General features: G+C 38.8%; 1 protein-coding gene across 1 annotated transcript in view; it reads right to left on the bottom strand.

Moving 5' to 3' along the window:
- Nucleotides 1-13,580, bottom strand: part of ppp4r4 (protein phosphatase 4, regulatory subunit 4) — a 29,792-nt gene extending 16,212 nt beyond the window's left edge. The window contains exons 1-2 of the mRNA XM_056259985.1: nt 13,016-13,580; nt 11,918-11,991 (exon numbers count right to left, since the gene is read on the bottom strand). Of these exons, the coding sequence (XP_056115960.1) occupies nt 11,918-11,991; nt 13,016-13,120 (179 nt within the window). The 5' untranslated portion in view covers nt 13,121-13,580. The remainder of the gene's footprint in view (nt 1-11,917; nt 11,992-13,015) is intronic.
- Between the last annotated feature and the right edge of the window lie 3,349 nt (nt 13,581-16,929).

The raw sequence follows: 16,929 nt of genomic DNA, 5'->3' as shown, positions 1-16,929 counted from the left end.
AGTTATGAAATTGCTTAAGATACTATGAAGTTCGTAGTAATGTTTGTAAACTGCAATTCTTGAAAAACAATTTAAGCTATTCTCATTTTTTAAACATCTTTTTTTGTTTTCTTCAGGTTACAGTTCAGCAAAAAAAAGGGCCTGTTTACAACTTTTCACTTAATGCGTTTTCTCTGATCGGAAAGCTATCCGATCTTGAAAAGACCAGGTGTAAATGCCTTCTGAAAAGCTTTCGAGACCGATTTAAATCCTATCATTTAAAGCACTTCAGGAGATGGTCTGAGACGCATTCCAGACGAAACTGGACAAGTGTAAATGGATCTGGTTGTTGAAACCACATATGTAGATTTTACTCCTCCAAAATTGTAAAAAAAAACAACAACAAAATAAATCGTGTAAGAGCGTGTTATAGACTATATTAAATGTTATAGCCAGATAAGACGGCACTACCGCAACACGCATCGTCGCAGATGAATTGCTGTGTATCGGAAATCGACAGGCAAGGCGTATATGACGTCCTGGACAGGTGACGTAATGACATGGGGTTAAAATTGCTGATTTCTCTGGATTTAAACATAATTATTGGAAACATTTGGGATACAGTAAGTACACAAGTCAACGAAATTTTTATTAGTTTATTTAATAAAACTAGTTTTATTGCATGTATATGAACTTTCTTTGTACTAGTTCAAACTTAGTTGCATTTGTTCAGGAAGCACTTCTTTCCTACTGTAGCAAATGATGCTCCGAGTTGCATGCTTGTCATCTGTTGATCACAATGGTCTTTGATGTGAAACCAAAGCACTTTTTGAATGTTGCTCAGCATTGGAGTGTCTGCTAAATACCTCCGATGTAAATGCTTTAAATGCCAGTGAACTACTGCTGTGCCCAGCATTGAAGCTTCACTGAGTGATAAAACTTGTGATTTTTCCTTTTAGGTCCAGTCTCTTGTCTCTAGGAGACAGATGGTTTCCCTTATCACCTCAATGTCTATATGAGAGCCTGTGTCTATATGTCTAGTCTGCATTCACAAACAATAACCAGCAGCCAATATGAAGAGCTTCTTTAAAGGTTCTTTAAAAGAGTTGACAAAAAACTCGGTTTAGACCTAGTTATGAATACTTTTGACAGAAATGATGTACAGTCACATGGGATGAATACTCCAACCATATCAGTAGCTTAAAAATAAAAAAAATAAAATATAAGCTACTTTATTCTACATAAGGCGGTTCACCCCCTCATAGTGGCCACCATCTAGAGATCCCTTACGAAAAAGAAGTATACTTCAAGTTCATTTTATGAAGTATACTTAAGTAATGGTCAAGTATATTTTTAAGTATACATTATGTAGTAAGTATACTAATGTTAATACTAGTGGTAAACTTGTAAGTGTACTATTTTAATACCGCTTGGGACTAAATTGGACAACTTTTAGTATATAAAAGTATACGTTTAAGTGTACTATAAGTGTAACAGTAGTAAACTTTGCACAACTAGTTCATAATTACGTTTCTCATTTGTACTGCAAGTGAACTTATACTAGTAGTTTACTTTTTTAATACTTGTAGCAAATTTTTTGTTTATGAAAGTACTTTGAAGTATACTCTCAGTAAACTACTAGTTTAGTAGTTTTATACTACAAGTTTCCTTTAAGTGAACTTAACATTATACTTATAGTTTACTATTTATATATTATTTTTGCACTTGCAGGCCTATACTACTATGTTCAAATATTATTTTTTATATTTGAAAAATACCGTTAACTGTACTTTAATTTTAAAACCATTTTATTAGCTTCATGCATTCTTTTTTATCAACACTTGAATGTTGGTAAGTTTCATAAAGAAAGCAAACATTTTAAACAAAAAAGTTGAGAAAATCTAATTTTTGTCAAAGATCTTGATCAGATTCAGAACGATGATCAAAACACAGATGGAGTAGATCGAGTCCAACACCCCCAAAGCTTCACAGTCATTTTCTCTTCATGGGTTACGCTTCATTTCATTTAGAAACATTAAGCAGTTTTGATTTACACGCTGTTTAATGTTTGATGATCACGTTATTTTACATTTGAGTGAGCAATCTTCTATCACTTGTTTCAGCTTTTTCTTTTCCTGTGTTTTGATCCGGAGATTCTGTACTAGAAGATGTCATAGCGCCTCCTACCATATAACAGTGAAAACATGGATAGCTGGAATTAAAGTAAATTCCTGTACACTACCAGTGGACTAGCCTACACAAAAATTCAGATATGCAGAATTAGAAACATATCTGTTTTATATCAATATTTTAATCAATATTTTCAAACAATGTAAGTTTCATAAGACTGTATATGAAAAACTATGTAAAAAAAAAGTATATTTAATAGGGTACTCGATCAAAAGAGTTAACATAACTACAAGCCAACTATACTTTGAATACTTAATTATACTTTTAAGTATATCTCAATCAAAAGATTAAGTACAAGTTCCAGCCAAATATACTTTGACTTATCTCTCAGTAGGTAGTATATAAGTCAAGTACACTTAAGTGTAATTTTAAGTATATTTCTGAGAAGTAGCTACATAAAGTATATTTTTGAAAACTATATAAAATGTAGACTGAAAGTATACTTTCTTATTTTTAGTTGAAAGTATAGACCAATTTTCAGTTGGTAAACATGGTGACGTTTTTGTGGGCGGAGCTTAGGTGGTGGCAGAACGATCCCTCTGGCCGCTTCCCGAATGCTAGTTTGCAAGTTTTGTTAGCTTGTTTTTTAGACTGGAGAAATTCCGATTTTATCTTAATGTGCAAGGTCACTCAGTGTCCAGGACCGCGATTGTTATTTGCAAAAGTTAATTTTAACGGACGGAACCAGATTGGCTGACCTGTGCTGTACACGCTGTCAATGGATGGACGATCTGACAGGATTAACGTTAACGCTACCTCCGGTTGAGTGGCCTGACTTCTACACCTAACGTATCCGATAGAGAAACCGAGCGTAAAGAGAAACTGAGGGCATATAAATCTTTAGATGCCTATAATAACTATGTGCTGAATGGTCATGTACAAGACGTGTGTGGTACGATCCGCAGTTCTGCCTAGCCAGCGCCAAGAAGACGACAAAGTAAAGAGTGACATTACGGTGCAATTTGTTTGTGCAATGTGAATATTTTCTAGAAATAAAAATTTCAGATACAGCATATTCATTTTTCATCGATTCTTGCACCCAACAACACAAAAAGATGACATTTAATAATAATAATAATAATTTAAGCTCCTTATTATGTTGCCGAATCTATGCTGGTTTGTATTAGCCGTCTCCAGTTTTCCCTTTGTTTTGCCTCCAGCTAGCGCCGTGACGTAACTGTGACGTCGGCTCGAAATTGGTCTATAATATACTAATAGAACACTTGAATAAACTTATTTTTCGTAAGGATCACATGACCAGTCATTCTAACCATTCAAAATGTGCTAAATAAACCTTTTCACCAATACATGTCAGTAAGTTTCAAAAACATTTGGTTGATTTAAAAGAGAGCACAACATAGCCATGAAAATAACCATTTTTGGTTCACCTTCAATTTTCTTTTTAAACAATTTTGCCATTTTATTTTGGATGAAATGTGCAATTGATGTAGCCATAAAGGTGAAGAAAATGCCCACATGCTCTGATTATTTATAGAACCATTGTGCTGTAGTTGTTTCTACCATTGAAGCAGAACCTTCTGAAGCTTAGTCCAGCTGAACCTCCCAGACGTCCTTCTCTGTCTGAACACTCTCATGTCTATCAGTCTCTCATGTGTGCTGTTGTTCTAAATAATGAACTATAAACAGCTATTCATTACTTTTTCAGGGGATAAGTTGTCCTTCTGTGTCCTTTGTTGGCAGAGGGTTATTTAATAACCAAGAAACAGCCTGACCTGCTGCCAAGTTTGTCTAAGAAGGGAGTAATGTGGTCATGCTTTGTGCACTTCTTGAATATGGTCAATGATGTGCAGCACCTTACCAATGCCAGTGTTTATACACTAAACGACAGAGGTACCACGCAGAGAGAGAAGCAGCTGGCATCTATAGGAGGATGAAAGAGATAACCAGTTAAAGACCAGGTGCTGAATGGTTTGGAAACACAATCCCACTGCCGTGAGCCTCGAGTCTCTGTTTGTTCCGGACAGGTCCTAGCTGGAAAGTGGTCAGAAAGTAAAAAGAGCTACGCTCGCATTTGTAATTAGATTTCCCTGGTGAGTGAACGATATCCAATGGCCTAAACCCAGAAGAACATTTAATGAATTTAGAAGTTCCTTTTTCATAGCTCAAGAGAGTTAATGGAGATCTCTGATATGTTTCTTCTAAAATGAATAGAAAAATATAAACAGATGAGATAATTGTTAACATACTCAATTGAGCTATAAAATTAAATGAATGGAGCAAAATAAATAAAGAAATATCACTGGCTTGGATAATTTGATTTAGGAAGAATCTGGTGAGGAATGTTTGAATTCTTATCAAAACATCTCTGACTGCTTATCAGAGTTTGGCTAATCTGAATTCCTAGAGGAGGAGACAAATGTGAGGTTACATTGGTACATTTCTAAGAAGAAAATATGAAAACCAAAAATATCTCAATTTGCTCTCCATTTAATCTCTTTGCTGGCTAGGTGAAACAATTGAATTATCTCATTTACAATCTTCCTTTCCTATGGTGGTATATGACAAAATATGTTTAGAAAGGCCTTTTTTTGGAAAGGAAACTGTGAAACAATTCACATCAAACCCTAGCTGAGCTCACGTAGTTGGGAGAGAGCGAAAGTACGAAGCCTTTAAAGAGATAGTGGTGGAAAGAAATATGAGAAAAAAGTAAATGCTTTTGCGTTCTCTCGCAAAACGTTTTGCATTCCCCGGAGAAACTTTGCATTCACTCGTAAACCTTTTGAGCTCTTTGCGTGCGAACACAAAGTTGAGCAGAACGCAAACGTTTTTGCAAGGGAACGCAAAGTTCCTCGGGGAAACACAAAATATTTGCGAGAGAATGCATTAAGCAGCATTGACAAATTATTATTTTTTTCCTTCACCATGTCCCTCCGTACGAAAGAGCTCGAGCAGACAACGCAGTGGCAAAAAGTGGCACACTGTTTGATTTCTCCCCCTCCAAAAGAAATGAGTCGGCAGTTGATTGTTGAGCCAGCAGGACTGTAATGAAACCTAAACAAAGCCCACTTAGCAATTAGTTTACAACTGGCAGCCTCTCTAATCCTTCCAACCCCTACAGGGCCAATGATGATGCTGGGGAAAAAAAGTGAAGAGCACAGGCTGTGTGCAGTCTGTCTGTGAACAAAAATTTCATTCCATACATTTAAAAAGAATAACACTTTCTTTTCAATTGTGCACATCCTTCATTCCATAATACTCTTGTATTTGGAATATCAATGTTTTGAAGATTGACCAATTCACGTACATACACAAAAATGTAGTCAATGCTTTTTAGAACCCGAGTGTGTAGTTCTACCAGCAGTGCAAACAGGGCCATGGTAACCAAACCTTTGGATTATACAAAGAAAAAAGTCCTGACTCCTGACAAACAACAAAAATCATGTCCTAAAACCCTGCAGACTCCTCAGTATGACTCTCAGAAAGAGCATTGAAGCATGCAATGCTGCTCCTGACATCAGCACACCAGAATGAAAAAATCTCTCACTCACTGTACCTTAAAGGAACACGCCGACTTTTTGGGACTTTAGCTTATTCACCGTATCCCCCAGAGTTAGATAAGTCCATACATACCTTTTTCATCTCCGTGCGTGCTGTAACTCTGTCTGACGCACCCGCCGCTAGCCTAGCTTAGCACAAAGACTGGATGTAAATGGCTCCAGCTAGCATACTAATACCAATAAGTGACAAAATAACGCAAACATTTTCCTATTTACATGTTGTGATTTGTATAGTCACAGAGTGTACAAATAACAAGGTCATATGAGACACAGCCATCTTTTAACCGTATAAATATTGGGAACTATCTCAGAAGGCGAAGCACTGCTACTTGGGCGGAGTGATAACCGCATCACCTGAGACGCGCCGTGGTGAGGAGCAGAAAGTTCGTTCAGAGTTGGAGTAATAGAGTCAGCAATTACTAGATAGTAAAAGCATAGTTTACAATCATGGGTGTTCGCTGTATTGTAAAGAGCTGTGACAATAAACAGGGGAGACCAATACCATGAAGTTTCATAGAATTCCAACCAAAAACGCTGACCTGATGAATCAATGGTTACTTGCTCTGGATATAACGTTAGGTCCAAACACACCTGAAGAGATCATCAAGGACCATCGTGTTTGCTCAGTACATTTCACTGAGGACGACTATTTTGAAAAAATGGAATTTGCCACACGGACCATGAAACGTGTGCTGAAGGATACGGCCATCCCATCGATAGGACAAAGTGGATCACCTGCGGCTGCGGTAAGTGTTCCGTTATGTTTTTAGATGACTAGCCTACTGTAATAGTGCCATTAGCCAGATCTAATGTAACGTTAGTGACACTATTATATGAATAGGGTGGTCACTACTAGGGCTGTTGGAACGAATTCCGAAATTCGAATATAATTCGAATATTAAAAAAATCTATAATATTCGAATGCTGAAGTTACTATTCGAATATTGTTTTTTTATGTATATATTTTTAAAAAATGTATACCGGTATGCAATCTTGCCTTTCTCGCCACCTTGGCTTACACACATGTGAAAATGAAATGCTTTTGTTTCGTCTGATGAACAATAAAGTTTTTGAATAGTAACACAATTGTGCACATTATCCACGTTGATCATCATAACAATACTGTCAAAAATGGTAAATGTTTAACAACGTAAAAAAGCGCCCGTGAAGAGCAAATATCTCGGTGAAAACTCAACGGATTTGGCGAGCACCGAACTCGTTGGAACCGTCTTATCGAACTGAAAAGAACGATATAAGTTTCAGAATTTTTGGTGGTGTTTTAGCGGAGATATTAGCCGAAAACCATCGGTAGCGCTTCAACCATATTCAGCACAAATAAAATGTTTATTGTAATGTTAGATGTCCCTCTAGTGGACAGAACGTGTAACAACAACCACATGCTAAGCCTGAGTAATGTCGTAAATATTAATAATAGGATGAATTTGAGCATTTAATATTCGAATATTATTCGAATATTAAATGAAATAAGGAATGGAATTCGAATAGTATTATAGAGGAAGATTGACAGCCCTAGTCACTACTAGTGCAGTTGTTCCCGGTCTCCATGTATCCCCTGTAAGGAACCATTCACATTTAGCGCCTAAAAACGCGTAGAAAACGCTAGGCGCGCCGCATTCTCCTTTTTCCAAAGCGCTAGGGCGGTTGCGCTCCGGTTGGTTCTTGTCACGTGACCTACGTTGCGCTTGCGGCATTCTGAAAAGTTGAGATGTTTTTATCTCGATGCGGTGCGGACGCGCTAGGAAAAAACGAGCGCGTCGCTTCCATTATGAGCGCGCATACCGCGCGCCTACATTTGAAATAACGAACTTGAGCGCGCAAAAGACGCGATATGTGAGCAGGCCCTAGTGTTAGTATTGTTTTGTCACGAACTAAATGAGCGGAGCTAGAGGTAAACTCAGGACTGTAGCCTTCACCTTGCTAATGAATCGGAATTTTCTTCTTTTTTTTTTTAGAAACAGTGACCTCTACTGTCTGTGGGTTCATTGTGCAAAAACAATTTGCCTTGTGCTATTACTTTCCCCTTATTCTAGCCTATTGTTATGCAATTGTCTAACATTACTGTATTATATGCTGTTGAATACATTTGGTTCAGCTGTACTAAATTGCTTTTAAAATATATCGATTCCTGTAATAATAATTTTTTATTCGTGTTCTGTGATATTTATTAATCAGGATGCGTTTTTGGTTGGAATTCTATGAAACTTCATGGTATTACCTGGTCTCTACTGTTTATTGTCACAGCTCTTTACAATACAGCGAACACCCATGATTGTAAACTATGCTTTTACTATCTAGTAATTGCTGACTATTACTCCAACTCTGAACGAACTTTCTGCTCCTCACCACGGCGCGTCTCAGGTGATGCGGTTATCACTCCGCCCAAGTAGCAGTGATTCGCCTTCTGAGAATATAGTTCCCAATATTTACGGTTAAAAGATGGCTGTGTCTCATATGACCTTGTTATTTGTACACTCTGTGACTATACAAATCACAACATGTAAATAGGAAAATGTTTGCATTATTTTGTCACTTATTGGGATTAGTATGCTAGCTGGAGCCATTTACATCCAGTCTCTGTGCTAAGCTAGGCTAGCGGCGGGTGCGTCAGACAGAGTTACAGCCCGCACGGAGATGAAAAGGGTATGTATGGACTTATCTAACTCTGGGCGATACGGTGAATAAGCCAAAGTCCCAAAAAGTCGGAGTGTTCCTTCAAAGCGGGTCAGCAGCACCTAAACTTTCACAGAGTGTTTACCTATTACTCAAACTTTCACTGAAATGCACAATTCCAGAGTTGTATAATCTCTCATATTGTTGCAGCATAGAGTATACATATTTGTGAATTATGCCCAATGATATGCAAACTTTAACTTCATACAATATCCCGAGAATCACTGTTATAGGAACCAAAAAAAATTTAAAATCCAAATGTGCAAGTTCTGTTTGAGGGTGAAAAAGTTCCCCATGCAGATTTCACTCGTGTTCAAGTTGGCCATGCAAATTCGCAGCACTGACCAACAGACAGCTGCTCGGTTTGAAAGTGTGTTCTGTGTGACAATGGATTTTTCTTGTCCGCAAAATTTCGCTGAAATACTGCTAATGTGACTGCACCTTAATGCTTAAAAATTACTTTGATCAAAACTCAAATTAAAATTAAATACAAAACTGAAATAACATGACGTTTTATGCTACTGAAGTTAACCTGACAGTATGCAAGGCATTTAAAATATTCCTGAAAGTTGTCTCAGGAGTTACTTGATATCAAGGTGGATTATTCAAGCAAACAATTACATTGTTGTCACAGAAGACAAACAACTAGACACTATTAATGAATTAACTGCATCAACAACTGTGTTGATACACTGAAATATAATATTGGTTTATACAATACAAAGTAAACATCCTAAAATTCGCAAAATGCTAAAAATGCCTCACTAAAATGGCACCATGTTTGTGTAACCATAATCTATGAGGTGTCTCCACATCAGAAACACCTCTTCTTTTAACCATTCATCCATTTCTTAACAAGCACTCTCTTCCCTGTCATCTTACAGATGCTCTGGAAGCCTGCTTTTACGTGCCAAATGACAACGAACAGGGGCGATTAAACTGTTCTCAGAACTAGTTTGCCACCCGAGGGAGTCGGGCTGTGGACCGACTCTGGCATTTAATTAGCGCAGGCAAGGTGCAATATAGAGTTTTATAGGTTAAAGAGGGACAATATCAGATCTTCCAAAAGAGGGAAGTGTCTGAGTTTTGGGTCAAAAAGCATAACATGAAAGAGTTTTGGATATTTGGTCCAAGCGTTTTAGTTTTCATCTCTGCATAGAATGGAAGCATACATCATGTAACCAGATTACAGGTCAACTACTGCTATGTTGTTCTAGTACCATGAAACCAATATATATATATATATATATATATATATATATATATATATATATATATATATATATATATATATATCATGAACTGGTGAACATGGCAGTTAGACTTTGACCCAGAAGTTGACTCCATAAATCACATGTCAAAAACAATGGTGCTCCAACTAGACTGCTGTAGTGAAAATATGTCTTTATAATAACTATACTAACTCAGCATTCATGTAGCTCAAACTATAAAGCATGGCGATAGCAACATCAAGGTCATATGTTTGATTTCCAGGGAATGCAGGGACTGATAGGAATTTAGTCGCTTAAAGTAACACCATGTAACTTTTGCTCTCGGGGTCCCCCTACAGTATTGTCTTCTACTACTGTCGTAAAATCTGTCATGATTACACCAGGGGATACACGTGCATGATTTGTTGACAAGCCGATACCCCCGAACTCTGCAGAAGGAGTTCTCACGTCTTGGGCAGACTGCCTGCGTTCGTGTGAAATGTCTTCATCCCAGGTTCAGTGGCATATATTTTAGCATGTCATATGAATATAATTTCATGGGTTTTATTTTTTTCAAACGCCAAAAGATCGCGTAGCTCACGTTTACAAGCCAGCGTCATTATAGTAGCCAGTGTAACCATATGCTTCTGTTGTCTGCGTTGTGTTGGAAATCAGTGAAGAACGACAGGAGAGCGCCGGATTGGGTCTGCATAGAGAATGTATTTTTTCATATAAACAGGCCGCCACGCCAGCTTCAGCTCACACATCAGTAACACTGCCAACAAAAATAACATTCCCAAATATACGAATCCACAACGTATGTTGTACAGTGGTGAGGTATGCCGTAAAGCAGTCGAATTTTGTAGTTCTTTTTGTGCTCGGGTTACTACCCGAACCCCAAAGTTACGTAGTGCCAGTAAAAGCGATACAGACACCGTCAGGCTATGGCAGACGTCTCATTCAACCTCAGTCGATGTACCATCTCAAGGCGCTTGGAAATATATTATGAAGGTTGGAAAAAGCTACATAGTGTTGCTTTAAGATAAAAATGACTGCCAAAAGCATTAATGCAAATGTACAAAAATATCAATATCAAGATGAATATATATTTTCAAGGACCTCTAAACATGATAGTTTATGTTCTCGTAATGCTGATAAACAGGTATAAGAGCAACACAAGCAGACAAATACAATCTAGTCATTAAAATGGTCTCCTCTGATATAATATTTGTTTGGAATTTTGTAAACAGCTTGGAATATTCTTAAAATTGTCTTGACTAAAACTTCATAAGACAAAGTTTGACCAAGCATGTCCATTTGCTAACTATGAATTTATGATATTGTTAGATCTAGATGATTCTGGGGATATCTGATCAAATTTTAACTCCGTTTCCCCAGTAATCAGCACCAGATCCATTCAACTTTAATGATCAGATTACACCATATCACTGCTAAACCTGCATCTGAGCGACAGTAACATGGAAACTTAAGAGTGGTGACTCCCCAAAGTCCTTCGAGATGAGCATGCCGTTAGTTAGCTCTGCCTAGATATCAATGAGAGACCATTCAAGGGATCCATTATTCATAAGACTAGTACAGCGGCGATGACACCACCTGCCCTGACCCACTGAGCTAGATGTTCTGTGCCAGTCAGCAAGCATTGAGTTGTTGTTGTGCGGTCAGCTTACCCAGGATAAAGATTTGGCTAAACAGCTGTAGCCAACCATGCTGGCACAGGTAAACCGTTTCCAACCAAGTGTCAAGTGGAAAGAAAGCACTGAGAACAACTGACTTAGACAATCTGACTAACTTGACTAATCATGCAAAACATGGAATAGTGAATAAACTTGTCAACCTTAGAGGCCTCAGCTCCCTACCTGAGCATGAGATGATGTGGCTTGAGAGGTTGCAAGTTTGAATCTTTAAGTGATAACTTGTTTTATTAAATAAAAATTGCAACTGGTTGTCAGTAAATCGTATATCAGTCAGTAATAATAGTGACACTTAGTCGTATTTTTTTTTAATAACTGGAACAGAGATCAATGACTGAGACTAGAAGGATGGATAATATATATTGTGAACTTTAAAGATGGTATAAAATTACAATTCTTAATGATCGTATAGTGAACAATTAATCCGTGCATGTGTTTAATATTTTTTATTAAACTCCACCTCTTTAATTATGTAAAATAGTTACGTAAAAGTATTCACACATTTTTAGGGGTGTTGACTTCTGAGTTAGCAACTACAAATCAAAACTAACAAACCTAGCCATAAAAAAATGATAATTTATTATAGTACCAGTGCCACAAATGGGTTATATTTTACCTGAGAAGGTAGACTGCTCGCTCTATGTCATTCAGATCTTCATCCACAGTGAGCTTGTCAATCTCTTCTGCAGTCTGCAAATGGGGGAAACAAGATCTGCACTTTACCAAACACACAGTGCTTTAATAAAGAAGGAAATAAAAGTTATTAGCATGAAATGTTGAGCATCTCCATAGCAAAGGCGAAAATTCTCAAAAGTAGTGTATCTTAAATCAAGAATGGCCAGTGATTGGGCAAGATTCCATTACAGATGACTCAGCCAAATATGTGAGGAGGCTTGCAGGGAGGCAGGATGCGAGGCTTGAGGGACTGCGTGGGAAGAGATAGTGTGGGGGACGGGAGCCATGTGTAGGTGCCTAGTCTATTACTTTAGGGCTCTCGAGAGCCACGATGCTTTTCTTTGGAACCTCCCCATTAAAAAAAGATAAGGGACAGAAAACACCCGCCCCCTCTGTAGGCGTTGCATTATTCCCGAATATGCGTGATGCATATCATGCATATCCCGTGAATGCTGAGAGATGAGAGAGTATCCATGCTTAACTTCACTGCTCCCAGGTACATGATTGCAGAGACCCACAACACGACGTTCACACAACTATACGCTGCTACCGCTGTACAAGAAGGGATTTGAGGTAGTAATGGGAATAACGTTATGGTTTAAAGTGGAAATCCTCTATTCCGCAGTGGCGAGAACGAGGAGGCGAAGCAGTGATGCGGACAGCTGACAGAAACTGCGTCACTCAGCAGACTGAAGTGGGCAACCCCCGTCCACCCCAAAGGATGCTAGTACAGTTACTACTTCAAATAAAGATAATAGAGTGTATGACGCGATAATGTCGAAAGGTCGTGGCGCGCGCAACAAAATAAACGAAACCGTCAAATAGCGTGAATGTTTTCTGTTTTAGTCTTTCCCTAAATAAATCCCCTGCAGCGTCAAAAAAAACCTCCACTGTTAGACATAAGTGTTGAATCATTAAATGTCTAATTATCACAGTATTGTTTGGTAAGCAGCCAATGAATATTATACGAAACAAATAGTTTAAAATGTAGTCATTTATTGACAGAAGAAAATGGTAGGCTATTAGCAGCTATACATACCTTCAGGCTCCTGCGTATGGGTCTCTCGATGAAAGTAAGGTCCTGCAGGTCATCTATCTCTCCAAACAAACTGGACTGACTCGGTGTCATTTTCCTGACAAACATCTGTCCTAAGTGTCTTCGTCAATGTGTCAGACGCGGATGTCAAAGTCCTGTCATAATTGTGGCTCCTTGACAGTAAATGACTGATGTGATTTCTTTGATGAAGAGAGGATGGTCCTCCCACGACAAACGCGTCCCACTGTTTGCAAAGCTTGATCTAGCACTAATTTATTTGCGTGGTGTTCAATTGTTTGTGCAGTTTCTACACGCGCTTTCAGTTGACGCGCGTGCGCTGACGGCACATTTTCTGCGATAAAAGTGTTGCTAACTTTCCGAGAAAAAGGTGGATTTGATGTGCGTTTTCCCACTGGAGCAGCTCGAGATGTCGAATGCTTGTGGTCAGCGCGTGCTGATGGTCAATAATAAAATCCTCCCCCCGCTGATGGGAAAACAATTCAGATATGGCTGTTGTCATATGAAGAAGAGATGCCTGATATTCCTGATGGGTGCTAACGTTAAGTTAACTTAAATGTAAGATCGCACTAACATCAGCATATAGCGTGAACTACATTCGCAGTTTAACCCGGTCGCACATAACGTTACCTGTTCACCTGCCTCGGTTGACGTTAGCTCGCTAATGACACGACAACAAAGTTGGGAGGGGAAAAGGCCTGTCGAAAAAGCTCCTCTCCAGAAAGCCGTGCATTTAGCCTATTTAATACTCATCTCAAGTAATCCTCTGTAAATCTAGCTCAAATGGTAAACGGGTCTTTTCATAAAAGCTACGTATTTTATATTGTGGATGTGCTAGCAAGCAGGAATATTCAAACCACGCAAACGCACTGCACCAACTAAACAGGTTTCCATGGAGACAGCATGCCACAGCAGCTCTGAGCGGTTGGAACGTCAGAGAGTTGTGTCGAGGTTCGTCATTGAAATGGATTCAGAACAGCACAACTAATGGTTTCGACTGTTGTGTTGTAATTGATTACGTTCACTTACGGCGTATTATTCTAAATATGGCTAATTCCGGGTAAACCTTCGGCTTAGAAGTGTGACGATTTACTCATTGTTTAAAACCAGTGCCTACCACAGAAATTCAGGCTTACACATTTAACACACAGTGTGGTAACTTGGACACTGCATTTTTTTTAACCACACTAAAACATAGTAAAAGTGAAAACTGCATTAATACAGCGTCTAAATAATCACACTTGCACTGTAAAAATGGAAACTACAGTAGCCTAATAGCCTACTGAAATTACCACATTACTAAAAAGAAAGGTAAAGTTCAATTTGCCAGCCTTTTTTACTTTCCACGTTTTTTTCATTTTATTTAAAGCTGGCACATGAAAATTGTTTCATTTACCTTGCCAACAAAGTGCAGTTACTGGAGTCATTAAAGTCACCATTTTTAGTCAACTTTGAATAATTTTTAATCAACTTCCCTCCCTCTTGTAACAACATTTCTGATGAAGTGTTTACTGGCGCAAGGTTAGGACAACCAGTCACTCACATGAGATCACACAGCAATAGCAAACCATAACGTTTTACTCCGATATACATCACAATATGGAAAGAAAAGACTATCGCAACGTCTGTTTCATGCCGACTTTATTAACTGCAGTCTATTTTTGCAGTGCAGCTGTTAAACTGCAGGTGTAAAAAATCATTTGCAGCATTTGACAGAACTTTAGTTATATATTGTATTGATCTAAACTTGTATTTCACTAAACTATAAAATGTTGTGGCCTAAACTGCAGCTGCATTACACTGAACTATATTTGCCCTGCAGCGAATGCAATTAAATTATGGGAAGTCAAATCTGAACTGCAATTTTTCTACAGTTACACTACAGTGGACTTCAAGTATACATTGTATACGTTCCTGGTAACCAGATTTACTTACTACAGGTTTTTTCATGTTCCAATGGCTGTAATACGTTCCCAGTGACCAGACTCACTTAGTACTGGTGAAATATTGACAATACCTCCCTTAATGTATTTACAGTAAACAAATATTTTTTTTAAAAAATAACTATTTCACCAAAACGGTTTCAAAGGTTGTAGTATGCTCCTAGTGACCAGTCTGACTTACTACAGGTGAATGATGCAAAATCTCACCTGTACTCAGTCAGTCTGTCTGGAACATGGAAAAAAAACCTTTAGTGAATTACAGTATTTTTTCTAAAAATAATTCTGTACTGTACATACATAAATTTTTTTTCAAAATTTGAACAATTTCACCAATAGTAAGTCAATCTTGCCTATAGAAACCTACTACAAGCTTTGAGCATGAAAAAACCCTTTTGGCGAATTACGGTAATTTTTTTCCAAACAAATAATTGTTTACTGTACATACATTATTAAGGCAGATATTGGCAAAATTCCACCTGTAGTAAGTCAGTCTCTGGTCACTAGGAATGTATACAACCGGAACATGGAAAAAAACGTTTGGTGAATAGGGTATATGTCGAACGTCCCATGACCAAACCGGAACTCTGGTCTCATCGCATCCGCTTGTCAGATAAAGTATTAACAGCAGTATGAACTGATGCCGATATCTATTTAATTTGAAGGTAATCAGCTAACCTACCTAGTTTACTTTGTTATCGGTGTTTTATTCTATTTAAATATCTAAACATTAGTGTGAAGAAAAAAAAAATGTTTAGATATCAATCTGCATGCAAGGGACATTGGTTATGCTCATCTGTGCTCGCTCCTTTTAAATTATCTTGAGTAAAACAGCAAATTTGTTCACAATGCACATACAAAGACCTGAACCGGAAGCGATGTGATCTGTTTTACAGAATACGGAAGTTAAAGCTGCAGTCCGCAGTTTTTCCTCTGTCGCCTCTGTTCGAAATCGACTCGGTTACTAACGTAACCTCGGTTCCCTGAGAGGAGGGAACGAGTATTGCGTAAGTAGCTTACGCTATGGGAAAACTCCTTTTCTCGAGAAATATTGAAGTCTTTATGTAAAACGCATTGCAGCTGCACAGCATACAGCAATGAGCGAGGCAGCTCGGTCATTGGCTGTGCTGCGGCAACTGCACGAACCTATGACGGGGCGACTCTGAACCCGCTTCCAATCAGCGTGCTTCGCGCCCGCGCGCCTCAGAGCCCGCCAAGATGGGCGTGGCCAAGGGCTATATATTGGGCGCCCCGTCGTCTGAGTTCTTTAGGTTCAATCGACTGAAGCGAACTGACCAATTCTCAGCTTACGCAATGCTCGTTCCCTCCTCTCAAGGAACCGAGGTTACGTTAGTAACCGAGTCGTTCCCTTTCGAGAGGTTCCTCCTATTGCGTAAGTAGCTTACGCTATGGGAACACCATGTAAAACGCTGTGCGTGCTGACTTCGCTCTATTAAGCCGGAGGCAGATGCCTGAGCCTTTAAGCAAAGTAATTATCCAACGAGCCGGCCGAAGGCGGGCTTTATAAGGGACAATGTGGAACGGCCCAATGGGCGTCCAGAGAAACACACAAGCACATTTTTATGTACTGATATGCATGAAAAATCCTCTAAGTCAGTCAGAGACGGACCCTATAAGGGAGGAGATAATGCTCAGCATGTACACACTCCAGCCTATGCATAGCTAGACCGACAGTATGTTGGAGTGCAATGAGGGGACCTGTAGGTTATAAAACCTGATAAATGTTGACGGTGAGGCCCAGCCTGCTGCCGCACAAATATCTTGAATGGGTATCCCACTCAACCACGCCCACGAGGAGGCCATGCCTCTCGTAGAGTAAGCTCTGATGCCCAAGGGGCACTGAAGGCCCTTGGCTTCATAAGCCAGCGCTATAGCATCAACTATCCAGCGCGATATTCTCTGCTTTGAAACAGCGAGACCTTTGGTGCGGCCGCCAAA

The sequence above is a fragment of the Rhinichthys klamathensis genome, unplaced genomic scaffold, assembly GCF_029890125.1.
Source record: "Rhinichthys klamathensis goyatoka isolate OS25496 unplaced genomic scaffold, OSU_Roscu_1.1 h1tg000170l_1, whole genome shotgun sequence".
Taxonomy (NCBI): Eukaryota; Metazoa; Chordata; class Actinopteri; order Cypriniformes; family Leuciscidae; genus Rhinichthys; species Rhinichthys klamathensis.
Note: the sequence above shows the minus strand (reverse complement) of the source record. Positions and strands in the feature narration are given on the sequence as shown.